Consider the following 22,808-nt stretch of genomic DNA (forward strand, 5'->3'; position numbering starts at 1 on the left):
TGTTCTTTTGTTTAGAAGTTTGTAATTAACGGGTGACCCAATTGACGGCCTTATCCCCTTTTTTACCCCATCAAAATTGAAATTTTGGCATTGAAAAAAAAATTCATATTTATGTCTGAGCCTTGGTAAAATTAGCTGCGAAATATGAAATGTTTATGTACCATTTGTGCTACATGTTTTTGATGGTAGACCTTGTAGGTAGAAAATTATCTCCCTTTAAAGGTGGATGGTCCAATATTTTTGTATTGTTTTTTGTACCTCACATTGAGGCCTGTACCAAACTGATCCAAATCCCAAGTTTTGAGGTAAATTGCACTGGCCGTTTTGATATTAGAAGTAAATACATGTTTCACAACGTTCCATAGATTAGAAAGTATGTGTGTGGTGTACCGCAATAATTGGGGATGAGGCTATCAAGAGTGGGTTTTTAGTGGGTTTGCTGTCAGACAAGTTTAGAACTGTCAAGCTTTCGTCAGGAGTAGCTCCGACTTCTTCAGGACAAAGTACCTAAGAATGAGACATGTAGGCCGCCCTTTGCCTACTGATGGCTCTGAAAAGAGCCGTTCGCTGAAGACTGCCAGTTTGACAGTTCTAAACTTGTCCGACGGCGAACCCACTGAAAATCCACTAATTGTTATGAATTCCCACAATATGAGGCTATCACTTTTACATTCATAACATCCAAATGGAATTTATTTAGACCTAAAGTTTCACTAGGATTATGAGAAAAATGTGAGCCTTCCGATGCTAAAATCATCATTTCGATACAAAAAAGTGAGGGATGAGGCTGTCGATCAGGTCACCCACCTCTAAATGAAATGTTCAGATACAAAATGTGATAAACACCCTTTTCCAGCTTTTTGAAATAAGGTCACCAAGATTTACCCGATTATAGTACCTTTAAATTGAGACCATACTATAAATATTATGAAAAGCAGCACATTTTCTGTATTGCTTGATCAGTAACCTTTATATTTGCCAATATCCTAAATTGATAAAACTGGATATCGGTTTTGCATCTGAACTCCTCAAATAAAGACATTAAAAGAATTAAGGTATCAGTTGTACCCTAAACAAAGACAAATAAACTGGGCTCAAAAAAGAAATGAGGTCATATCTTAAAATCCTGTCCATCAAAATGAAACAAAATTTCACACAGGACTACTTCAATACTCATGTCTAAGGGAGTGTTCATAAATACTTTGGTGGGGGGTTGGAACCTCGGACGTCAAAAATTTGTTGATCCCCCCTAAAAGGGTGGATTTTTTATCCCCCCTTTTATTGTCTAAAAGTTTTTGATCCCCCCACGTCCTAAAAAAGAAACCAAAAATATACACCATTAAGGGATCCAAAATGAGCGTTTATTGCGTTTCGACAGTATTTTTGTGGGACATGAGAGCACCTCAGACCTATCGATGCATTCTGAATACTGAAGCATGTCTTTCTGATATCAAATAATTTTCATTTTTAAAAATCACAATATAATACAAATTTTATGACAAATTATAAAAATTTGATATTTTTCAAATTTTTGATATATAACAGTCCTCGAAGTAAATTATATAAATCTAATGATATATTCTTAAAGTGTATGTAGCAGGAGGAAAAGCCGACGGTCAATTGAAAATTTTGACCTTTCATATTGAAGATATGGATTTTTTCCCCAAAAGACCTAATTTTTTTATTGTTTTGGGAAAAAAATCCATATCTTCAATAATGAAAGGTCAAAATTTTCAATTGATCGTCGGCTTTTCATCCCACCTACATACACTTTAAGTGTAAATCATCAGATTTATAAAGTTTACTTCAAGTACTGTTAAATATCAAAAATATCAATTTTAATGATTTGCCATAAAATGTGTATTAAATTGCTAATTTCAAAAAATCAAAATTATTTGATATCAGAATGACATTCTTCATATTCAGAATGCAATTCATATGTCTGATGTGCTCTAATGTCCCAAAATAAATACTGTCCAAACGTTCATACCCCAGCCCTTAACAGTGGCATAGATTTCTTTTTGACATTGGGGTTGGAGGAAATTTCTTGGAAGTCCAGTGAATCCAGCACCTTTTGCAGACATAATAAGTTATGGTACATGTATATGTGCCATATTGAAGCTAAACTGGTGAAATATAGTACAAAATGGAATTAATTGGCACTTTTTTCAGACTGTGACATGTGATACAGCAAGCGGCTTCATGCCAGTGCATTTGTTAGTTGTTAGCAAGGTAACCATATGGATATTGACATGTAAAATATTGAAGTAATCCTGTGTGTAATTTTGGTTCATTTTCATGGACAGATTTTCAAGATATGACAAAAGTTTCTATGTGAACCAGTTTGTCAAAATTAAAACCAGCAGTTATGGCAGATTTAACCCATTGTAAGACATTTTCCAACAAATCCAGGCTGCTGGTCAGTCATCTACCAATGATGCATAATAGCCTGAATTTGTTTGAAAAATGTCCCACGATGGGTTGAATCTGCTTTAATACCTGTCCACTATAGGTCTGATTTAAAGCCTTTTTGTGTACGATTTCCTTCAAATTTTTAATTTGTTATTTTATGTATACTTAAAATGCTGAAATAATGCTAGTAATAATTATTGGGAAGGGTTTCTGTCCATTTTGAGCTGAAATAACAAGGTATAGTGAAAGAAACCCTGCTGGTTATTTTGGCCGTTTAACACGCATTTCTTTAGGACATAATTATGACATTATGTCGAACTTTGCTCTGTTGACCTACAAAACACAACAAGGTGCAAGTTGTGACATGTGTAAGCATTACAAATATGCCAAAAAATCAGGTTTGAAAAAATTAACCAATTTCATATAAGATCGTACATAATGGCTTTAAGACCTCATTTGTTGAAACCTGTTTAGAATTTAAGAAACTGATTGACAACCCAAGGAATGCTTTGTGTACAAATACATCATCCAATGGAGCAATCTGCATATTATGAATTTGCCTCTTCATTGGACTTTTGGATCAACATGTCTTGATTTCTTGACAGATTTCAGCAAATGTCTAAAATCCTAATAAAAAGATGCAGCTATTGGCTGCTGGTTCTAATTATGACGTATCTGTCTCTATTTAGGATATACAGGGGTGAAAAGCACTGGTAGCTTAATTCTTCAGCTGTCTGTATAGAATTGCAATTTTATTTCCTGCTGTCCATTGAAAAGGAACATTAATTATCATGATTATGAAGGAGGGAAATTGTGTAGGGGGGGGGGACAAGCAATTTTTGGCACATTTACATGGAACCTTTTAAATGCGACCTGCTCCTACAAAATGAGTGCAAAGTCGCAAGTTGGTAGTTTCAAGATTCCTGGCTGCCGAGTTGATTTTCTTTGCTTGACGCAGAGTACACCTCGTACAAGCCAGTAGTATGTCCTTTGTGAATCAGGGGTGAAAACAAGCACTGTGGATACTGACATAATTTCCTGAAACTGCTTTAGCATTCCCTGAAAATGTATATTTCCCTACTTTGTACAGGGAAGTTCCTGAAGATTTGCATCCCTGGTGAATGGCTCATGTGCCCTATTCACAGGGACGTACTACTGGCTTGAATAGGTGTGTGAAACAAAAACAATATCAATGCAGCAGCCAGGACTGAAACTACAACTTGCACAACTTTACCCTCATTTTGTGGTAGCAGGTAACAAATAACATGCTCCAAATGAGGCCTAGTAAAACTACAGAAATGTTCAAGGATATGCAAAATATTATACTTGCATAAACTTATGGGAACCCAAAAATTTGGCATGTGCAAAGGGAGTCAAAGATTTTTTGGGAGGCATGGGAGGGGGGACAAAATTTGATCAGACGTTTCTGTAAATTCTTTGCATAAATATCACACATCACAAAGTCAATGGAACTGAAATCGATCAACTAATGGAAGATCCACAATATTTTATTGCCATACAATGGATAAACATACAACATTGTAACAATTAAACATAAATTACTCAATTTAATTTTGGTAAGTAGCCATTATAGGTACCATTATTTCTACTTTGGTATACACTAGTTAGACTAGGTAAGATTGTTTCTATATTGATATGCACTAGTTTGACTAGGCAAGATTTTTGGTTTGTTGCAATACATTTGTATACTTTGATTGGTAGCAAATAAGCAAAATAATGTATATTGGATGTACCGTCTATAAAATGAACATGGTATGAATACTGCACACAGCTTGGTTCAAAGTCTTTGATAATCTTCATCATTGGATAACAATTTAGTATATTAAAAAGTAAAAATAGGTTCTGATTGTCTGAATGAGTCATCATCATCACATTGGCATAATTGGTTCTACAATGAAATTTTGTGATGTCTATTTTCTTTTGTAATTTATTGATTATTTGCTCCATATTTTCCCTTTATTTCAAATTTGCTGCCTTTGGCCTCCATGGACCAGATTGTGTCACATATTACTGTACATATACAATATATATATTTCAAAGTACATTATACAATGATCCAAGGACGTTAATGATGGCATGGGACTTGGTAGCTGTGGGACTTGGTAGCTGTGGGACTTGGTAGCTGAAACAGATAGGGCTTGATTTGCTTTAAAAAAAATTATATTGCAATTTTCAGTGAAACATTCTTTAGGTGATGTTCTTATGATATTTGTATATTGCTACAAACTTAAATTTGTGTAGTAGGTGAGTATTTTGCTCTGCTACACCAGGTAAATCGCATGCTGGAAATAGAGAACAATTTATCTGCATGACATTGCCAGATTTGATCGGATGTCAGGTTTAATGATAGAGCATACGTACATGTAATTGCTACGTAATTTATAAACAGATGCAGCATAGGACAAATTATAATACACCACAGTGGCAAGTTTCCCATGTTCTAAAAGGTCAAAGTCCAGTTTTTTCTGTCTTCTAAAAAATCCCAAAAATTCATCAATTCTAGGGAATTTGGTCAACTTTCTAGAAAAACACTGGGCCAAAAAGTAACAAAACAAAATGGCAGCTCATGGAAATTTCATTGGATTTGGGCTAGGGTTCAACATGTATGTACTATGGGCCTAAAGGCAAGAGTTTTCTTGGGCATGTTGCTGAATGTACATTCAAAATAGCCAAAATATTAGGTGGAAATAAGCATAATTTTGCATATTTCCCTTCTCTGTGTTTTCCCTGTACTACTACCGATTCTGTGATTTTTCCGTAAAACTTGCTATTAAATTTATAATACACAAATCTCTTGAATACTGCTACTTAACTGCAGCTGTGACTGTTCAATATGATACACAATCTCTTCATAACTGAACCAGCTCACTCCTATGTCATAATGATCAAAATATTAATATTGCTTGAACAATGCGATACCAATTCTTCCCAGGAAAACCACACATTTTTAATACATATAAAATTGTCATCAATTTTGTAATGCACACCTGCAAAGATACAATATGGTATTACAATAAAATATTGGTATTTTGGCAGACCGTTGCCAAATTTAAAAATAATCAAATTAAATGAATGATCCAAGAATACGGGATAGCTTCAATTAGCTTGAACAAAACACAATCTTTGTGCTATTTTGTCTCTGTAGATGTATTTTGCTTGGGAAGTTGGGATAGTACACATGACTGCAAAATTAGACTGTCACAAAACATAATGACATTGTACAGCCAACCTCCCTTATCCAGATCTCTCTACCTGGCTCTGTGATCCTCATAGGAAAACCAGTTTTTAATGCTGTGATACCTCACTTTCATGATTTGACTATGGACTTGATTTAATATACCTATGATATATATATATGATGCATACAGCCACAGACTATCCATTAACAGTCAAGAGTCCCTGTGCTTTGTATGTTGTGAATTCTTGCATATTCATGAGGGCCGATCGTGCGTGTCTAACAAGCACGCCAGCATTACGTGCCTTCGCGTGTATATGCGTAATAGTGTTATGTGTCTTTGTGGTAATGCAAAGGTCCTTCAAAATATGCGGTATATGCATAGCAGTTTCGATTGGTCCTCATTATCGGGCGATGTGGAGACTTGGTTAAAAATTTCACCGTTCTATGTTATTATTACCCTATTTTATGCAGCAATATTACTTTGTTGTTCCAAATTTTGCACATTAGACATTTAATACCTTTAACTGTAGATAATTCACTTATCCAACCACTCCATCATAGTTGGATAAAAGAGGTTGGGGACTGTACTTCGCCTTTACACAAACAGATACAAATTCTGTTCTAAATACACAGCTATAATGAGATGCACAAAGACATGTACATCTCATATCTATATAAAATTCAGTATATCTATATTAATTCTAAAAATAAACAACATTTAAGGGAGTACTACACCCCTGTGTTAAATTTGTGACTATTTTGGCATTTTTCTCAAAAATAAATAACACACTGGTAACAAAAGTTATGTATATTATTGGGGCAAGGAATCCAATTACTACACTGAAATTTCAGTGAATCAATACAAGTGGTTCAGTAAATATGATAGGAAACGAGGTACATCCTAGCGGTACCGGTACCTTATTTCTTATCATAAATAACGAACCGCTTATCTTGGGTCACTGAAATTCCAGTAGTAATTGGATTCCTTGCCATAACTTTTGTTACCAGTGTGTTATTAGTTTTTGAGAAAAATGCAAAAATAGACTCACATTTATTGAGGGGTGTAGTACCCCCTTAACAGCACACATATTAAACTACTCCATAATCAAAGAAATACATTCTATAATACTACACTCACACAGCAGAATATTGATTATGGTTGGTGGGATTACTATAATGGTGCAACAAACTGCCAGGGCAACAAACTAACATTAAATTAATAGAATGAAGCACTGTACATGTGAAATGACCATGCAAGTGAATGTTGCTTCCCCAAACATACATCACTTGTATACAATCTGATTTCAACTTCACGCCAGTTAAAAAATTGAAATAAATTAGCTTGAAGCAAAAGCAATTAAGTAGAAAATAATATATGTTATGTATATATTTAAAAACATGACCCACCTGGATGGTCAATTAATGATATTTCAGAAATTATTGCAAAATTGCAAACCCATCTGTATTTCAGACACATTTTTTTATATAACTTGGGTAAATGGACAGATAGCAGTTGGCTAGCTTACCAAGCTGAGGTTTTGCAAAATTGTAGCATAAATACGAACGGAAAATGAAAACATGATATGTTTGTTATAGACATTATGAAAGGGAATTAAATATTTGACAGGCCTTGTCTTCTAAATATTCATATTATTTGTTCATGTTGTTATTTGGGTTTGTGAATAAAAAGGAAAACAATGATGTTTGGATCATTTCAAGGCAAGACTTACATGTAATGATATTCCTTAATTTTCCTCCTCATCGAAATCACATAAGGATGACATATTCTATTGTGTACTATTCACTTATAATACAGTAAACTTATGCTGGTTTCATACTTTCCTGCCGCTTACCGCTTTGCCAACGATTTTGCTTCACTATGCAATCGCACCAGAAATGCTAGCGGTGACCAGCGACAAGATCACTCCACCATATTGCCCAAATCGGAAGATCACTAGGAGTTGAATTCAAGTTAACTCTGGAGCAGTGCTGCTCTGACGTATGAGAACAGGATACGAATTTTGGCCAATGAGCACAGAGCGGTGTTTAGCAGCAACATTGGCTTTCAGAGTCATACTGCTCCGCTTGCAGAAAAAGGCAAGCGGAATGATGAAGCGTCACACCGCTTAGCGGCATGTGGCGGAAAGTATGAAACCAGCATTTATACACTCATAATGACACAGATTCAAAATTGTCCAATACCATAATACCGCTCCAATTTGTTCTGGCAATTTCTGGCGGTGGATCAATTATTCATTTATTTATCAAGCAACTACCAAATATGCCTGAAAAGAACTTAGGATCACATACACACATGACAAAAGTTGCATAATGCAATTTTCTCACCTACACATTTTCTTTTGAAAAATAGCACCTTATAATTCTATAAAGTACGACTAGTTTAGCATCCTATTGGCCCTTTGAACAGTCATTTCAAAACAAGACTCTATCCCAAAGTGCATGATGTTTGTGCGTACGCCTTTCATAGGTGCTTTGCTAGAAAAGTAAAAAAAAAAACCCAACACTTTTACGCATGCATTTGCAGGAAGAACCTCGTTTTGGGACCCAGATGATAGATCTGTGCAAAGGGGTCAATCTAGATCATTTTTTTGATTATGGGAATAAAGATTGCATATGACATTTGCCGATGTGTCTTAGTGGTCCATTACTCTATATTACTGCTTGATGACACGGGGTGCAAGCATTGTGTTATGTGCATAGTATTTGCATTCTGCCGGTGGGCTGATAGGCATCGTGTCCCACGATATATTTTCTTTCTTGAAGCCAGCTTCGACTAATTGTGGTATCTGGGTTTCCTGCAAAGAAAAAAATAACAAAATGTTTTTATGTTTTCCATAGTTCATCACATATCCAACATTATGGGATCATCAAGTATAGATACCTGGCACACTGATGTGTATAATCTCTTCCACTGCTAGTTTGATTTACATTCTCTTCACAAACACCATCTCCCAATAATGCTACAGTGGAAACTCGTTAATACGAGATCGCTTAATGCGAGAAACCGCTTACTACGAACAGACACACATGGTCCCAATTTTCCCCTATTATTTACTGCTTTTTTTTGTTTTTTGTTTTCTATTGTTTTTACGACGGATAAAACGAGCTAATTTCTCAAGCTGGATTTATGATGTATATCATGTCAGGAGTTGACAAAATATTCGTTCGAAAAGTGACGAAAACTCAAAGCATGACTTCAAATGCAACTGCACTCTTGTACGTACAAATCAGTGCAAGGAGAACCAGACCAGGGCAAAAGGACCTCCGAGTACACTCGCGCCACAGAAAAATGCCTCTTACCGAAAATCAAAAAGGAACATTAGCCTATCATCATGATCATAACGATCGAGGGAATTTGGAACTGTGACATTGCTCCTGCAATGGCAGCTGCAAATCTAGTATATAAAATAATGATGTTTCGCTCGTAAAGTCTCACTGTGCCGACTTTCTTCCGACACATTTTTGGCATCTGACTTTTAAAATGAACTCCGCTTAATACGAGCTAAACATGCCGGCCCCGGCGATCTCGTATTAACGAGTTTCCACTGTAATACTGTGTTTCTTTTAAATCTTTCTTTGAGTGCACAATATGCTTCTTACAAGACCAAAATCATCGAAATTTATTTTTGTATATTTGTGACACGATCTGGTCTACGGGGGCCAAAGGAGGCATTTTTGAAAATTGAGTTACAATAATCATCACATTATACTAACAATAGGATATCATTTACTGAAAACACCATTTTGAAGGCCTAGCATACTTGGTTTTAAAGTTATGAAGATATTTGATGTCTATTTTCTTATGTATTTTTTTACTCCATATTTTTGGCTTTATCTCAGTTTCAAATTTGCCGCTTTTGGCCACCATGGACCAGATCGTGTCACATTTGTTTATTTCTTCGATAGTTACCATTCACCAACTCACCTGAAACATTTGTACAATGTCTGTGTATTTGCCCTTCATGTATTCACCCCATGATGTCAGGTTGCAGTACGATAAAACACCGCCAGGTTTAAGAAGCCTGGAAGCATGGCCCTTGATGAATTCAAACTGATGCGTGTGCCACGTTTCTTCTGACAATGGGTAGGTGTCATATAAAATACCTGCAATGAAAAACAACAGTATTTAGCACAACACTTAATTTTGTGCTCACTGGTAACTGATGACCGGGGGGCATTCAGAGAGGCACATGAACATATCGAGGGGTTAGTGCAACAAAGGGTTTTCAACAACTCTTCCTATACCTTTGTACAGGAGCCAACCGTTGTTAAACCGTGATGACCCCACACTTTTACTGTAGCGTATACTGCCGAAGCGAGACTACGCGTTCGCGAGAGCGTAAAATCCGTCCATGCCTGGAACCTTTGTGCGTATGCCAGCTTACAAGTTGAATTCAGTATTTTCCAGGTAGCGGCTAAACATTGCCGTTTTATTCTGTAGTTTTATTGCTGATATTAAAAAGAGAAATCATCGAAGTTTTTGTAAGGCTGAGTGGCAATGATTAACTGACATTCCTCGTAAAATAATCGTGAATTATACGATATTTAGCTTCTTTTCGTTGTTGAAAGGATTCAATCATGTTTCACCGTTGTTCATCACCGTTTAACAGCAGCGTCTGCGTGGTTTACTTCAGCGGGGCCGCGCTAAGTAAACCACGCAGACGACGCTGCTGCATCGTTGTTAAACGGTGATGAACAACGGTGAAACATGATTGAATCCCTAAATCTACAAATTGGGCATTTCGAGATATTAGCAAAAACGTTTACAAGTAGATAGCCCAGATGCAGCCCTTTGTTGCTGCTCTAAACACCAGAGACCCCCTGCAATGCATTCACAAACTCTATGGAAGGTTTGCAGATAGCCCTTTGTTGCACTATACACAAAATAGCACTTTTGCTCAGACCCACATTTGGGAATCATGCTCTAGTTATTCAGCCTAACCTAGAAGCAATGTCCACAATTTTATTTGTAGTTCTTAAGCTCTAATTTGGAAAACCATCAAATTGGCTATCTGGCACCACATCTTTCCACTAACCTGTAAAGGAGTAACTTTGGCCTACAACCACACCAGCATTGCATAGTCCAAGGAGTAGGACCTGATCTTTTCTTACAGTAGCTACAACACTATACTCACGACTATTATACTCACGACTATGATCACTACTAGTCTTATTACAAGACTGCCCTACCCCATCCCTAAACCCTGACCCTAAACTCGGTAAACGAGGACTGGTCCTGGACTCAAAGTCTAGCAAGTTGCACCATATTCGGTAATTATAGCTTAAATTGAGTACGGTAATGAGTATAGACATGTCGGACAACTTACCATCGAATTGGCCATCTGGCAGAGTTGGTACTACATCTTCCCACAGACCTAATAAAGGAGTCACTTTGTGTGGTTGAGCTTTGGCCCACTCCTTTAACCTGTCAAACACACCAGCGTTGCATTCTATGATCACATGCTCCTCAATATTGTGTTCCTCAATTTTAGTAGCAGCTATCGCCAATCCAAACCCAATCTCTAGAACTCGTCCACCTGTCAACAGGGATGGAAACAAGCACTGACATTATTTCCTGTAACTGTTTAAACATTTCCTGAACATGTGTATTTCCCTATACTTTGTACATGCAAGATCCAAGCAAAATTTCCTGATTTCCTCTGAAGATTTACATCCCTGAATTTACATCCCTACATGTATGTCAAAATAAATAAGTAGGACTTTACTCGTCCACCTGTTAACAGAGATGAAAACAAGCACTGACATTATTTCCTGAAACTGCTTTAACATTTCCTGAAACTGTGTATTTCCCTATACTTTGTACAGGGAAGATCCAAGCAAAATTTCCTGATTTCCTCTGCAGATTTACATCCCTGAATTTACATCCCTACATGTATGTCAAAATAAATAAGTAGTTACCGTACTCGTCCACCTGTCAACAGGGATGAAAACAAGCACTGACATAATTTCCTGAAACTGCTTTAACATTTCCTGAAAATGTGTATTTTCCTATACTTTGTACAGGGAAGATCCAAGCAAAAATTCCTGAAATCAGGAAATTTCCTGAAGATTTACATCCATGTGTCAAAATAAATCACTAGTCACATATACCGTATTTCGTCGAATAGTCGCCCCCCTCAAATAAACGCCCCCCACCACTTTTTTCAAACAAGATGTTTCAAAAATTCCGATATTTCCATGCTATCTTGTGTAGTAAGCTTACCAAGTTGCTCACATGGTCGCGAGTACATGTAGCAGCAATAAATGACTAAAATCTGCATCCGAACCCGGAAGTGAACCAAAAGTCAGTGTCAAAAGGTCATAGTTCGTCATTTTAGCGTGACTTTTAAGCTTACCTAATGAATTTAACGGGAATTTTCGTGCTAAAAATGACCTCTAATAAACGCCCTTGGGAAAATGTAACGCCCCCGGGGGCGTTTATTCAACGAAATACGGTAAAGTTTTCTGACGAGTAAAAGTAAAAAAATATTTTTGACCACATGTGGAGACACTTCCGGGTCAATCATGCATTGTCAGGTGATGTTTTCCCAGGCATTGCCATGGCTGTGCGGATTCAGCCAATGAGAGCTAGCTGCCCTCTCTCAGCTAAATTATATTGGGATTCAGGTTCCTCCCTCCTCAGTACGCTGTCGAATAGAAATTGGGTTGAGTATTTTCGCTCTTATCTTGGAATCCCCCTTTTTATTGATTTTCCTGGGTTGTTTGTTTTCCTGTGGCCTCAATTTGAAATTGGGGGAGGTCAGCGTAAAAAATGTGCCATGACACAAAAGACAATGTTTGGAGGTCCATTTATGTATAAAGGGAACCCCTAGGCTACAACTTGCTTCAAAAGATCCAGGACCAACTTGGGGTCAGAACTCCAAAAGTAAACATAATTTTATTGTCCACTTTTTCATTTTGCCATTGGTGACACTATCTATGGCATTCTCAAAAAGGGGCAAAGAATTGAATTACGTTAGTTCAATTTTATTGTTGAGCCTATAGGCCTATTACGGTACTTACAATTGATTGTCGGGAGTGTAACATTTTGGTCGAGCTATGAAAACTGAAGTGGTAGGAGAAAATTAGATGCAGGGAATTGCCAGTCTCCAGTAAATGCGCCGTATGATATCACCATTTTACCACATAGTTTAAGGGTCGGTTCATAGTGAATATTCGAAGGCGAATATTCGGCTTCGAATACGTTTTGGGCGTCAAAATATATGCGGCTTCGAATATAAAACTATGAACCGGAGAAAGATATATTTCTACAATTCACAGCGTTGCCCTACTGTTAACAAGTATTGCCCGTTGACCAAGGAAAGCAAAATTTAGAGAATTTCCTTAACGAAGTAAATAAAATCATAATAGGTAAACTCCATTGAACTATTGTCATGATTTAATGTCTATATAAATGGGTCTAAATAGGAGCAGTGGCGTAACCAGTGGGGGCCGGGGGGATGCAAGCTGCCCCCCGGAAAAAAACCCTGGAAGAGTAAAAAATTGGGAAGGGGAAAAGGGGGAAAGAGAGAAAAAGAGGGAAGGGAAGAGAAAGGGGAAAGAAGAGAAAAAAGGGGAAGGGAGAAGAGAAAAAAGGGAAAGAAAGAGGGAAGAGAAAGGGGAAAGAAGAAAAGAAAAAGGGAAAAAAAAGGGGAAGGGAGAAGAGAAAAGGGGAAGGGACTCAAGGGAGAAGAGAAAAGGGAAAGAAAGAGAGAAGAAGATCTATAGGCCTACTACTTTCATTGTGAAATTTGTACTCTGAAACACTGATATTTTCTAATATGCCAAAAACCAGGAGCTTCATGGCGCTCAGCCCCTTGACCCCCGCCTGGGCTTTGCCCCTGGACCCCGTAGTAGACCCCACCGACTCCACCCGCTTAACGCTTTTGGGGCATTTACGACCTGCCTGTAACAGGCGCGGAGGTTGACCCATACCTTCTTGTATGTTTCAACTGCAAAGCAAATCAAGAAATTAATGAGTCAATAGATATAAATAAATAAAAATAAATAAATAAGTCAATAAATACATAAATAATTAAATAAATAAATAAATAAATAAATAAATAAATAAATAAATAAATAAATAAATAAATAAATAAATAAATAAATATAAATAAATAAATAAATATATCAATATCATAAGATATGATTGAAGCGACGACAAATATGACAGCCCTCACAAGTGTTATATATGAGACCACCCACGGTGACCAACCAAATATATATATGGCTCAAAATAAGCTAAGGTGTCATAAAAGTGTAACACACAATTATTTTTCCAGCTCTTTTCTTTTGGTCTCCAACCAGGTTTAAATTATAGTATGCACATATATCGCTTCATAATACACTAAAAGAAAGATAAGTTATAGACCATTTACTTCACAAATTTAATTTTCTAGCCCTTGCGTCGTTATATTTGACAGACACAATTTTGATGATTTTCTGCAATCAAATAAAAATTTATAAAGTATTACATAAGGTATTTTGTGGTTATTTAGGTGTAGGACCTACAGCAACTGATTGTGGAAAAAAATGTGTCCAAAAATTACAATAAGGAGGATAAATTGTTATAAATAAAATATGTGTGTCCGTCAAGCCATAACATACGCAAGATGTCTGTCAAATGTAACATACAGAATAATAATTTGGCAAAAACAGTAGTTCAAGATGGGAAATTGAATAAAGATCACATGCAGTTTATAAATCACATGTTTTAAAACACTTTTATAAACTCTAAACTATCATCATAATGTGAACATCAAGTGATTTTTTATTTTTTTAAACGTATTGCGTATTTTACTTTTGACAGACACATACAAATCTTGCGTATGTTGCTTGCGTATAAATGTTTGACAGACAACACTTAACAATGGATTGTGTCATCAAAAAGCTTCTCCTCACAAAGTGATAGTGCCACAAAGCTAGGTGGAGCTAACTGCTATGTCATGTAGCATAATTAGCTGTATCACCCTAGTTTAGCAGGAATTACAACACCGTCTTGCGTATGTTACTATTTGACAGACATTTCAAGAAAAATTTTAAAATTGTTATATGTTCAAAAAAGATGGCAGCCACTTACAAATTGATTATAATATGGAGAAATGAAGTTATTTACAATAGATTTACCCTTTAGTTTATGCTTCAAGTCTTTGTTTATAAAAACTGAGGGACTTCAAAATCAATCAAAAGTTTGACAGACAATAGTAACATACGCAAGGCAAACTTTTAAATCCTTTTTTTGATCTGTTAACTTATAATTCATAATGCCTCTTTCTGTGTTTTTTGATTGATTTACTGCACCATTTTGGGAAACAGGTCACATGAATTTCTATAAGGATCCATAAAAAAAATTAAAAGCTGTTGAAAAAAGGTGTCTCTTGGCATGTTACAAATAAAAGTGTAAAAATAGGCATTTTTACAGCTATTTTTTATTATTTTTATTATTTAGAGTGAAAGGATTTTACTTAAATTGTGTATGCTATGTCTTTACTACCTAAACTTGCCACTAAACTAGCAAATATTCCATTTCTATAATTATTATTTGAAAAAAAAGATGTCAAAATATATGGCTATAATATGACACCTTAGCATATTTTGAGCCATCTGTCGAGTTCAACAAAATTCAACTCCTACAAATATATTTCAGGTGAATACTTTTTTCATTGGCTGATATCCACTTGAGATCGGTATCATCAAAGTAGTATTGCTCTCATTTCATGATTCATTGAGCAATCAATTTTGGCATTTGACCGAAATACGCGTCAAAAGATAAAAGGTCTCTGTTCGAACTTGTGTAGGCCTACATTGCTAGGGCCTAAATGTGTTTTAATGCCTGATTCACAAATTATAGAAATAAACAAGAATTTATTTTAAAAGAACACGCAATGATATGGTACCAACGCTCGTGGTTTTGGTTGTTCTACATAGTTTATGAAGATATTCATTGCAAAGCGCTATATATCCATTCCTACATATTACTTATTTTGCCCTCTTAATTATTAATTATAATTATGAATTTGACTGATAACAACGCATTACATCTTTATTCCGCCCAAAATAACATCGTTTATAGGTGCCAAAAGCGTCAAAGAATTCCGCTAGTGCGGAAAAGATGACAAAAATGGGTGAACCTCCATGGCAAATGCATTTTATATCAATAACCAATGATTTACCACCCCCCCCCCCCAGACCCTCACACATCCTCCGCCAGGGACAGATGCATATGGGGACCTAGAACTGGGGCCAAACATTATTTATGTAAAACCGGGGTGGAGGCATAAATCTGAATTTGGAGTATGGAAACATTCACTTGTACATTTAGGTTATGTTTGTAAGCCTAAATATCATATTATTTGCATAAAACATTACTTACCATCACTACAGCATTGGAATGCTATTGCCTGCCAGGCATTTTCCTTTATTTTCATAGCATATAAAAATGGGTATGCTTGTACTGCACTAATAAAGGGCACACCACTAAATCAATGCGCCATTTGTGTAACCCTAATGAGTTCCGGTAAAATACAGAAACTATTTGAGGCTTTAGACTTATTAATCAGAAAGAGTGTAGATCTTATAGCTTAAATAAAAGTGGAAAGCCTATACATAAATTTGAGTCACCAAAAAAGACGCATTTTTATCATTATTGAGAAAATAGGTACGCGAATTAAAAAATGGCAGAATCGGGTTTGCAGTCTTGAGAGCATGTCAAAACACCAAAAAAATTACGCTCTTTTTGGAAAAAAAATCCATATCTTCAATATGAAAGGGCAAAATGTTCAATTGATCGTCGGCTTTTCCTCCCAGCTACATACACTTTAGATTTATAATATTTACTTCGAGGACTGTTATATATCAATATGTGAAAAATATCAAATTTTAATAATTTGTCATGAAATTTGTATTATATCGTGAATTTCAAAAAATGAAAATTATTTGATATCAGAAAGACATTCTTCGTATTCATAATGTAATTCGATATGTCTGATGTGCTCTCATGTCCCACAAAAATACTGTCGAAACGCTCAAAACGCTCATTCCAGATGCCTTAATTTTCATTGGGGATTTTTGAAATCATCGTTCGTTGAACGATATTCAGGTGACCTCGAGCCTTTCATATAAATCAATAGTATCTCACTATCAGTTGCGCGATATTTAATCCGGTTCAACTCGGCGTGTCATCATATTTTATTCGTTGCCGTATATATTTTGACGTCACAAAAAGTATTCGCAGCCGAATATTCGCCTTCGAATATTCACTTTGAACCAGCCTTAACCCAGCGTTTGCAAAGACTATTTCGGGGTTTTCAATCAGCGTTTTACGATACAATTTGCCGGCCAGGATCGGCGTAAAAGTGCTAAAAATACGTCTCGGACATGAAAGATGACATTAAAACTATCCTAAATTTTCTTAAAAACCTGAAAAATGTGGAATAATGAAATATTTGATCGGCATTTCTTTTTGACCGGAGTCGGGTAACAGGAAACTGGGAATTTGTGTAAAAACAGAAATGTTGAAAAATATTGAGGGCGTTCTACTCAGCAAATGTTTATCTTACAATGGCTTTAAGGGACCCTTCACAAATAATTGTAACAGAGAGCCTGATGCAAAAAGAAAAATTCACATATTTTTTTCAGTCAGGGCCCGGCCGGCCCCCCTTTCAGACCTAAGGCTAAAATCACTTTCAGCCCCCCCCATCTTTTGGCCATTGATAAATGAACATCAAGTCAACCCCATATATGTGAGTGGACGCGGCGAATCAGCCGTAAACTCGGCAAATTGTATTCTGAGTTAAAGTGTAATGTATGTGAAGGTCGTATTCATAGGTGTATCAATTCGTTGCGACAAGTATCTTATCAAACGCTGTTTAAATCAATCAATAATACTACTGCTGAAGAGAAAAATAAGGCGTTTTGGGTCAAGCTGGGAGAAAAAAATCCCAGGTCGACCAAAAATAGCGTATCGCACACGATAGACCACCTAAGTTATCGTAAATCGGTTTCTCCCAGGTCGACCGTAAATTTTGGGTTGCCACATTCCCGCCACATTCGGCCCATAAGCGCCAGGATTTTTAGCCAAGTCAACCCATGACAAGCATGCAAATAGCCCTACATACGTGCCCGACCATGGCGATATAGGGGCCTACTACATGTGATGAGTATAAACCATTGAACGGCATTCATTCATAACTTTGTGCAAGCGCCGGTGTCAGCTGTGACTTCCGACATCAGTTTCAGTGTCTTGGCATCTAAATTAATTCAGTCATAAGCCCGGGTCATAAGCCTCTCATTTCAGTCGTATAAATTTAATAGAGCAGGCCCTATTCTTGTTTTAGTTTGCAAAATACAGAGGCAGATATAGTCCCGGGATATAGTCATACTTCCAAGTTTTCTTCTTTCTTGAATTTGCGTCAACATGTAGGCCTAAACTCGCTTAAGCTTACATCCAAGTTCGCATGGACGGTACTACGTCTACGACTCGATGTGTCAGACTTGTGAGAAAAGGAAAGAGGTCACAAATAGGATCAAATAAAATAATCCAACAAAAAATACCCTGCCTAAAGTGCCGGCCATATAGGCCTACATGTTATTTAACTTTATTATTATCCACCACGAATGGAGTGCCAATTTCTATTAGCCTAAGCTGTCTTTCTATCAACAAACGTGGAATCTCCCAGCTTGACCAATTTGGCGAAAATAAGCTTCTACCTATTTCTATAGAATAGTTCTTGTCTTTGTTTGCTTTGGCTAAATCCTGTTCAAGTGAACAAAGCATTGTATTTTGTCTAGGTACCGGGGGTATGTATAATCAACAATGAACAATGAGAGGATATTTCTGAACCTCGTTGACTTGGGGATGATTTGAAATGACCGCCAATTATGACTGTTGGATATTTATTACCAGAAATGTAGAAAAAGAGACACATGTAGAACCGATCAAAAATACAATTTTGTCGAAGGAACAGAGTTCAACAAATCATAACCCCGCTTTTGGATATCGTTTGAAGTCAAATGATATACCATTTTAAAGCTTATCGTATATATTTGCTAAACACGAAATAAAACAAAATTGACCGGGGCCGACTTTACGGCCGATTCGCCGCGTCCACTCACATATAGAAAATAGTATTGTAAACTCATGTTCATGTGTTCCACAAGAAAAATTATGCATTTTTGCATCAGCTCCCCCCTTACAAGTGTTCATGTGTTTGTGAACGGTCCCTAAATTCAGTAAGCTTATGAAAATTAATTTCAAATTACCAATAGCAACTCCGTTCGGCAGTGAGTACAAATAAATTTAGATCTGACTTAAGTTAACTTATTTCATAAACGGTAATAATTCGCAATTATCATGCTAGGTTAACACTATTATACTAGAGTAATAATTGAGAAAGTGCGTAAATGGTAAAGAAAATAATTAGTCCTCACCTTTGGAGGCCGCGACGGATGCAATCATGTGCATATAAGGAGTTTCCCATCTCTCCATCACAGGCTTTCCCATTATCTCTAAATGCGTGTTGGCTTCATTGAAATCTGCCCCTGCTTCCTTCCACGAAGTCTTGCAGTTTTCCCCCGAAGCAAAAATTGGTTGCGACATTTTCGTTCCTGAACAAATTATTGTACAATTTGAGAAAATACAAGACAACGGTGTTTTACGGTATAGCGGTACACGTGCTTGTCGCTCCGGAATCCTTGCCAAATAATCTCCGAAATGTCATCGATAAGTACAGTGTTGCCAGAAAACTATCCCTTTGCGAAATGCCTAATAAATAGACTGACTAAAGTCTTGTGCATCCTTCAGAAGAAATTATTGAAAGCAATAAACAAAAGAAAAAAAATTATAAAAAATAAAATTAAAAAAAAATTATGAATAATTGTTTGTGCGCCAAGTTGAACTCTTGTAAAATTCTGTCCATTTTGTTTGCTTGCTTTTTTTGCCCATGTTTAGGCGATAATTTGGTTCACCTCAAGAGTGATGCAAGCAGATTCCAGATCATTCCACCTGTAAAAAGTGCCCATCCACCATTCTGAAATGATTACCCCTTCTTTGGCTGTGTCTCGTGTCAAAAATCGTTACCCCCTGTCCCCCTCTTTTGATGTGCCAAAAATCTTTATCCCCATTTTACACATCCATTTTGAGGAAGCCAAATTTAAAAACTTTACTCTAGGCAAAAAATCAAGTGTTGTGTTGCTCTCAGCAATTGTCCCCAATCCTGAAAAATCAGGGTCACGATTTTTTTGAATGACGATACATTAAAAAAAATGTTTTTTACAACTGATAGGCCTATATTCTATTGAAAGGCTGGACAAAGAGGGCAAGTGCCGGGGAACAACCGTTACCGATTTGGCATAGCCTTATCAAATAGCTTACAACAAAGTACCGTATGCTGGTTTCATACTTTCCTGCCGCTTGCCGCTTTGCCGCTCTGAAGATGATTTTACTTCACTGCGCAATCTCACTAAAAACGCTAGCGGTGACCAGCGGCAAGCCGATATATCGATTACTCCACCGCTTTGCCGCGGCGGCAGCACCGCTGGGAGTTGAATTCAAGTCACCTCGGGCGGTGCACACCGTCATCATCCCTATATCTTCGTGTTAAAAATTGCCGTGGTAGTACGATGAATCCTCACGTTTTTCAACAACTACGCATGGTGATTTTTTTCGAGATAGGCCGTGCGACTCAGGCTATGCATACAATTTGAGATTTTGAGAGCCGGCCACACTGTTTCTATTCTATGTTTTACGATTTTCGCATGATCAGTATATGGCTGGCCGTAACCGCCACAACGTGGAGCTGCTACGCGTAGCTTACTTTTCGCTTCGCGGAGCTAAATTGACCAATCATGTTAGATCTTTTCATTACGCGGAGCCAGTTGATGCATCATCGTTCCAGAGAGAAAAACTCTTGCCAAAATTAATGTTTACTATGTGGATTTTAAATGAATCGAATGTAAATAAACCACAAACAGTTGTACAGGATCAATACCATTGTTTGATTAGTGTATAGTCAATGTTACCTTGCATGCATGTGCCATGTGTGTGGCGTGTTTGTTTGTTTGTCTACTGTGTCAGGCCAGGATCACTGACACCCACGGTACTGATACTGTCATACTATCACGGTGATCATATTGTTGAATGTTGTTGACTTTAAAATAATCATGATGCAGTCATGTCTACAGTAGAATTCACCACGACCTTAAACCCCATTAAAAGCTATTAAACCAAGATAACACTCAATGAAAACAGCTCAACTATGTTACATCAGATCTTCTCTGGTTAAATACACACTGCACTTGTGTCTGTTTTACCTGTGCAATGAACAATGAGCTGGTATTATAGTTTCAGTTGGGTGAATGATTATAAAGCGAATGCAAGGTAACAATACTGTCTGGGCTTTTGTTTACGAAATGAGACAATAGTCTGCTTATTGTTAACCAGCGTTCTTGAAAATGAGAAGCATAATGGTTTGCAGACTTAACACGGTTTAGAAATAATTTGTTCATATTTTTTGGTGTTATCTGTCGTTTACATATCCTTCCTAAAACACAAAAGTACCAATATTTCCAAACACCTAAATTAGCTAAAAATTTAGGAAATGTTACAAAACTATATTTTCTAGAATTTCAGAGAATACTTTAAATATTGACTGGTTATTTTTTACACAGTGACGTCATATAGGCAATGGCATAATACTTCTAACATACACTAGGTCACGCGTCAATGGTGAGCGCACTGAGTATTGTGTATAGGAAAACGGGCAGTACCGTAACTACAGTATGTATGGCCTACTACTAGTATATAAAGTAAATCCGAACTGGTTTGCTGAAGGTCGAATTCCGCAGGCCACGCCGCGCAAGATGTACAAATCAGCTCCCGGCGATCTGCAGATCGCAGAATTGTGTGCATGGTTTACCACCACTCTGCCTAGCTATATAGTTGTGTACAATACTGTATGAGTTTCTTGTGAGTGCATGTCCATCTTAATAATAAGTCGGTTCGTACTTTTCATAAATTACTTTTTGAATCATAACTATCGTGACCGAGGATATCTTGCAACTACGTGAAGCTCGTCTGGCAAATTCTTAATGACTAAATTCGCTTCACGTAATGAGTAAGTCGTACTTGATTGGTCAGTTTTACCTCCGAGTAATGAAAAACTCTAACATGATTGGTCAATTTGGCTCCACGGAACAAAAAGTCAGCTACGCGTAGCAGCTCCACGTTGTGGCGGTTGCGGCCTACCATATCAGTATCCCATATGATATTTCTATTGTAAGAAAATTTTATTTGTTGTCACGTAAATCACAGGTTTCGTTTAAATGTACTAACTGGAAATTAAATTAACTAATTAGTGAGGACCGGTATTTTGCTGTGGATATGTTTAACTGCAATTTTGATGTAAAACATTTGAAATCCGCTGTAAATATTTTGATAATATTCAACTCTTTGAGAAAATTATTTTATAAAGGAATGCTGGTAAAACCAGGTGCAATACAATGTACATTATTGACACACTATCACGCTCTTTATCTTCGTCAATAATAGAATAATCGATTTCAATCGAATTGAATGCATGAGTTTGTAGTTGACTACTGAGCGACCTAAGCGATCGATTGCTAGCCAATCAGATAGAACTCCTTTTCTTGCGTTCAGTGAAATACCACTCGCCTGTCGCTCACTACCACTCGCCCGTCGCTCACCAACGGAGTATTAAATTTATATTTATCGTATAGGACGTCGACACTGTGCGGTGCCGCTCTGACGTATGAGAACAAAATACGATTTTGGAGCGGTGCTGAGCGGCAAGAGTAGCTTTCAGAGTCATGCCGCTGCCGCTTAGCGGTGTGCCGCTCCGCTTGCAGAAAAGTACAAGCGGCATGATGAAGCGTCATGCCGCTCAGCGGCAAGCGGCAGAAAGTATGAAACCAGCTTAAAGGTCCGTTCATACTACCACCGCATTTGCGATGCGTTGCTTTGCGATGCCGATATATCGATTACTTTTGCCGCAACTCAACGCAACTCGTCGCATTTCCAGGTTAAAATGTATTTAACTTTATTGCGATATCGCAATGCAGTAGATGCGGTGCGACAACGCATCGCATCGCAAAGCAACGCATCGCAGATGCGGTGGTAGTATGAACGAACCTTAATGGCGCTATGATAGAGTTCATGGAA

The 22,808-nt window shown here is 37.1% G+C and overlaps 1 protein-coding gene across 1 annotated transcript; it reads right to left on the minus strand.

Annotated features, from left to right (window-relative positions):
* Positions 1–3,885: 3,885 nt before the first annotated feature.
* Positions 3,886–19,331, minus strand: LOC140141924 (guanidinoacetate N-methyltransferase-like). Its single transcript, XM_072163805.1, has 4 exons — positions 19,061–19,331; positions 10,960–11,169; positions 9,558–9,736; positions 3,886–8,427 (listed from the first exon to the last, which is right to left on the minus strand). The coding sequence occupies exons 1-4, from the start codon at positions 19,227–19,229 to the stop codon at positions 8,287–8,289; spliced, it is 699 nt and encodes a 232-aa protein (XP_072019906.1). The 5' UTR covers positions 19,230–19,331; the 3' UTR covers positions 3,886–8,286.
* Positions 19,332–22,808: the final 3,477 nt, after the last annotated feature.

The sequence above is a fragment of the Amphiura filiformis genome, chromosome 20 (genome assembly GCF_039555335.1).
Source record: "Amphiura filiformis chromosome 20, Afil_fr2py, whole genome shotgun sequence".
Taxonomy (NCBI): Eukaryota; Metazoa; Echinodermata; class Ophiuroidea; order Amphilepidida; family Amphiuridae; genus Amphiura; species Amphiura filiformis.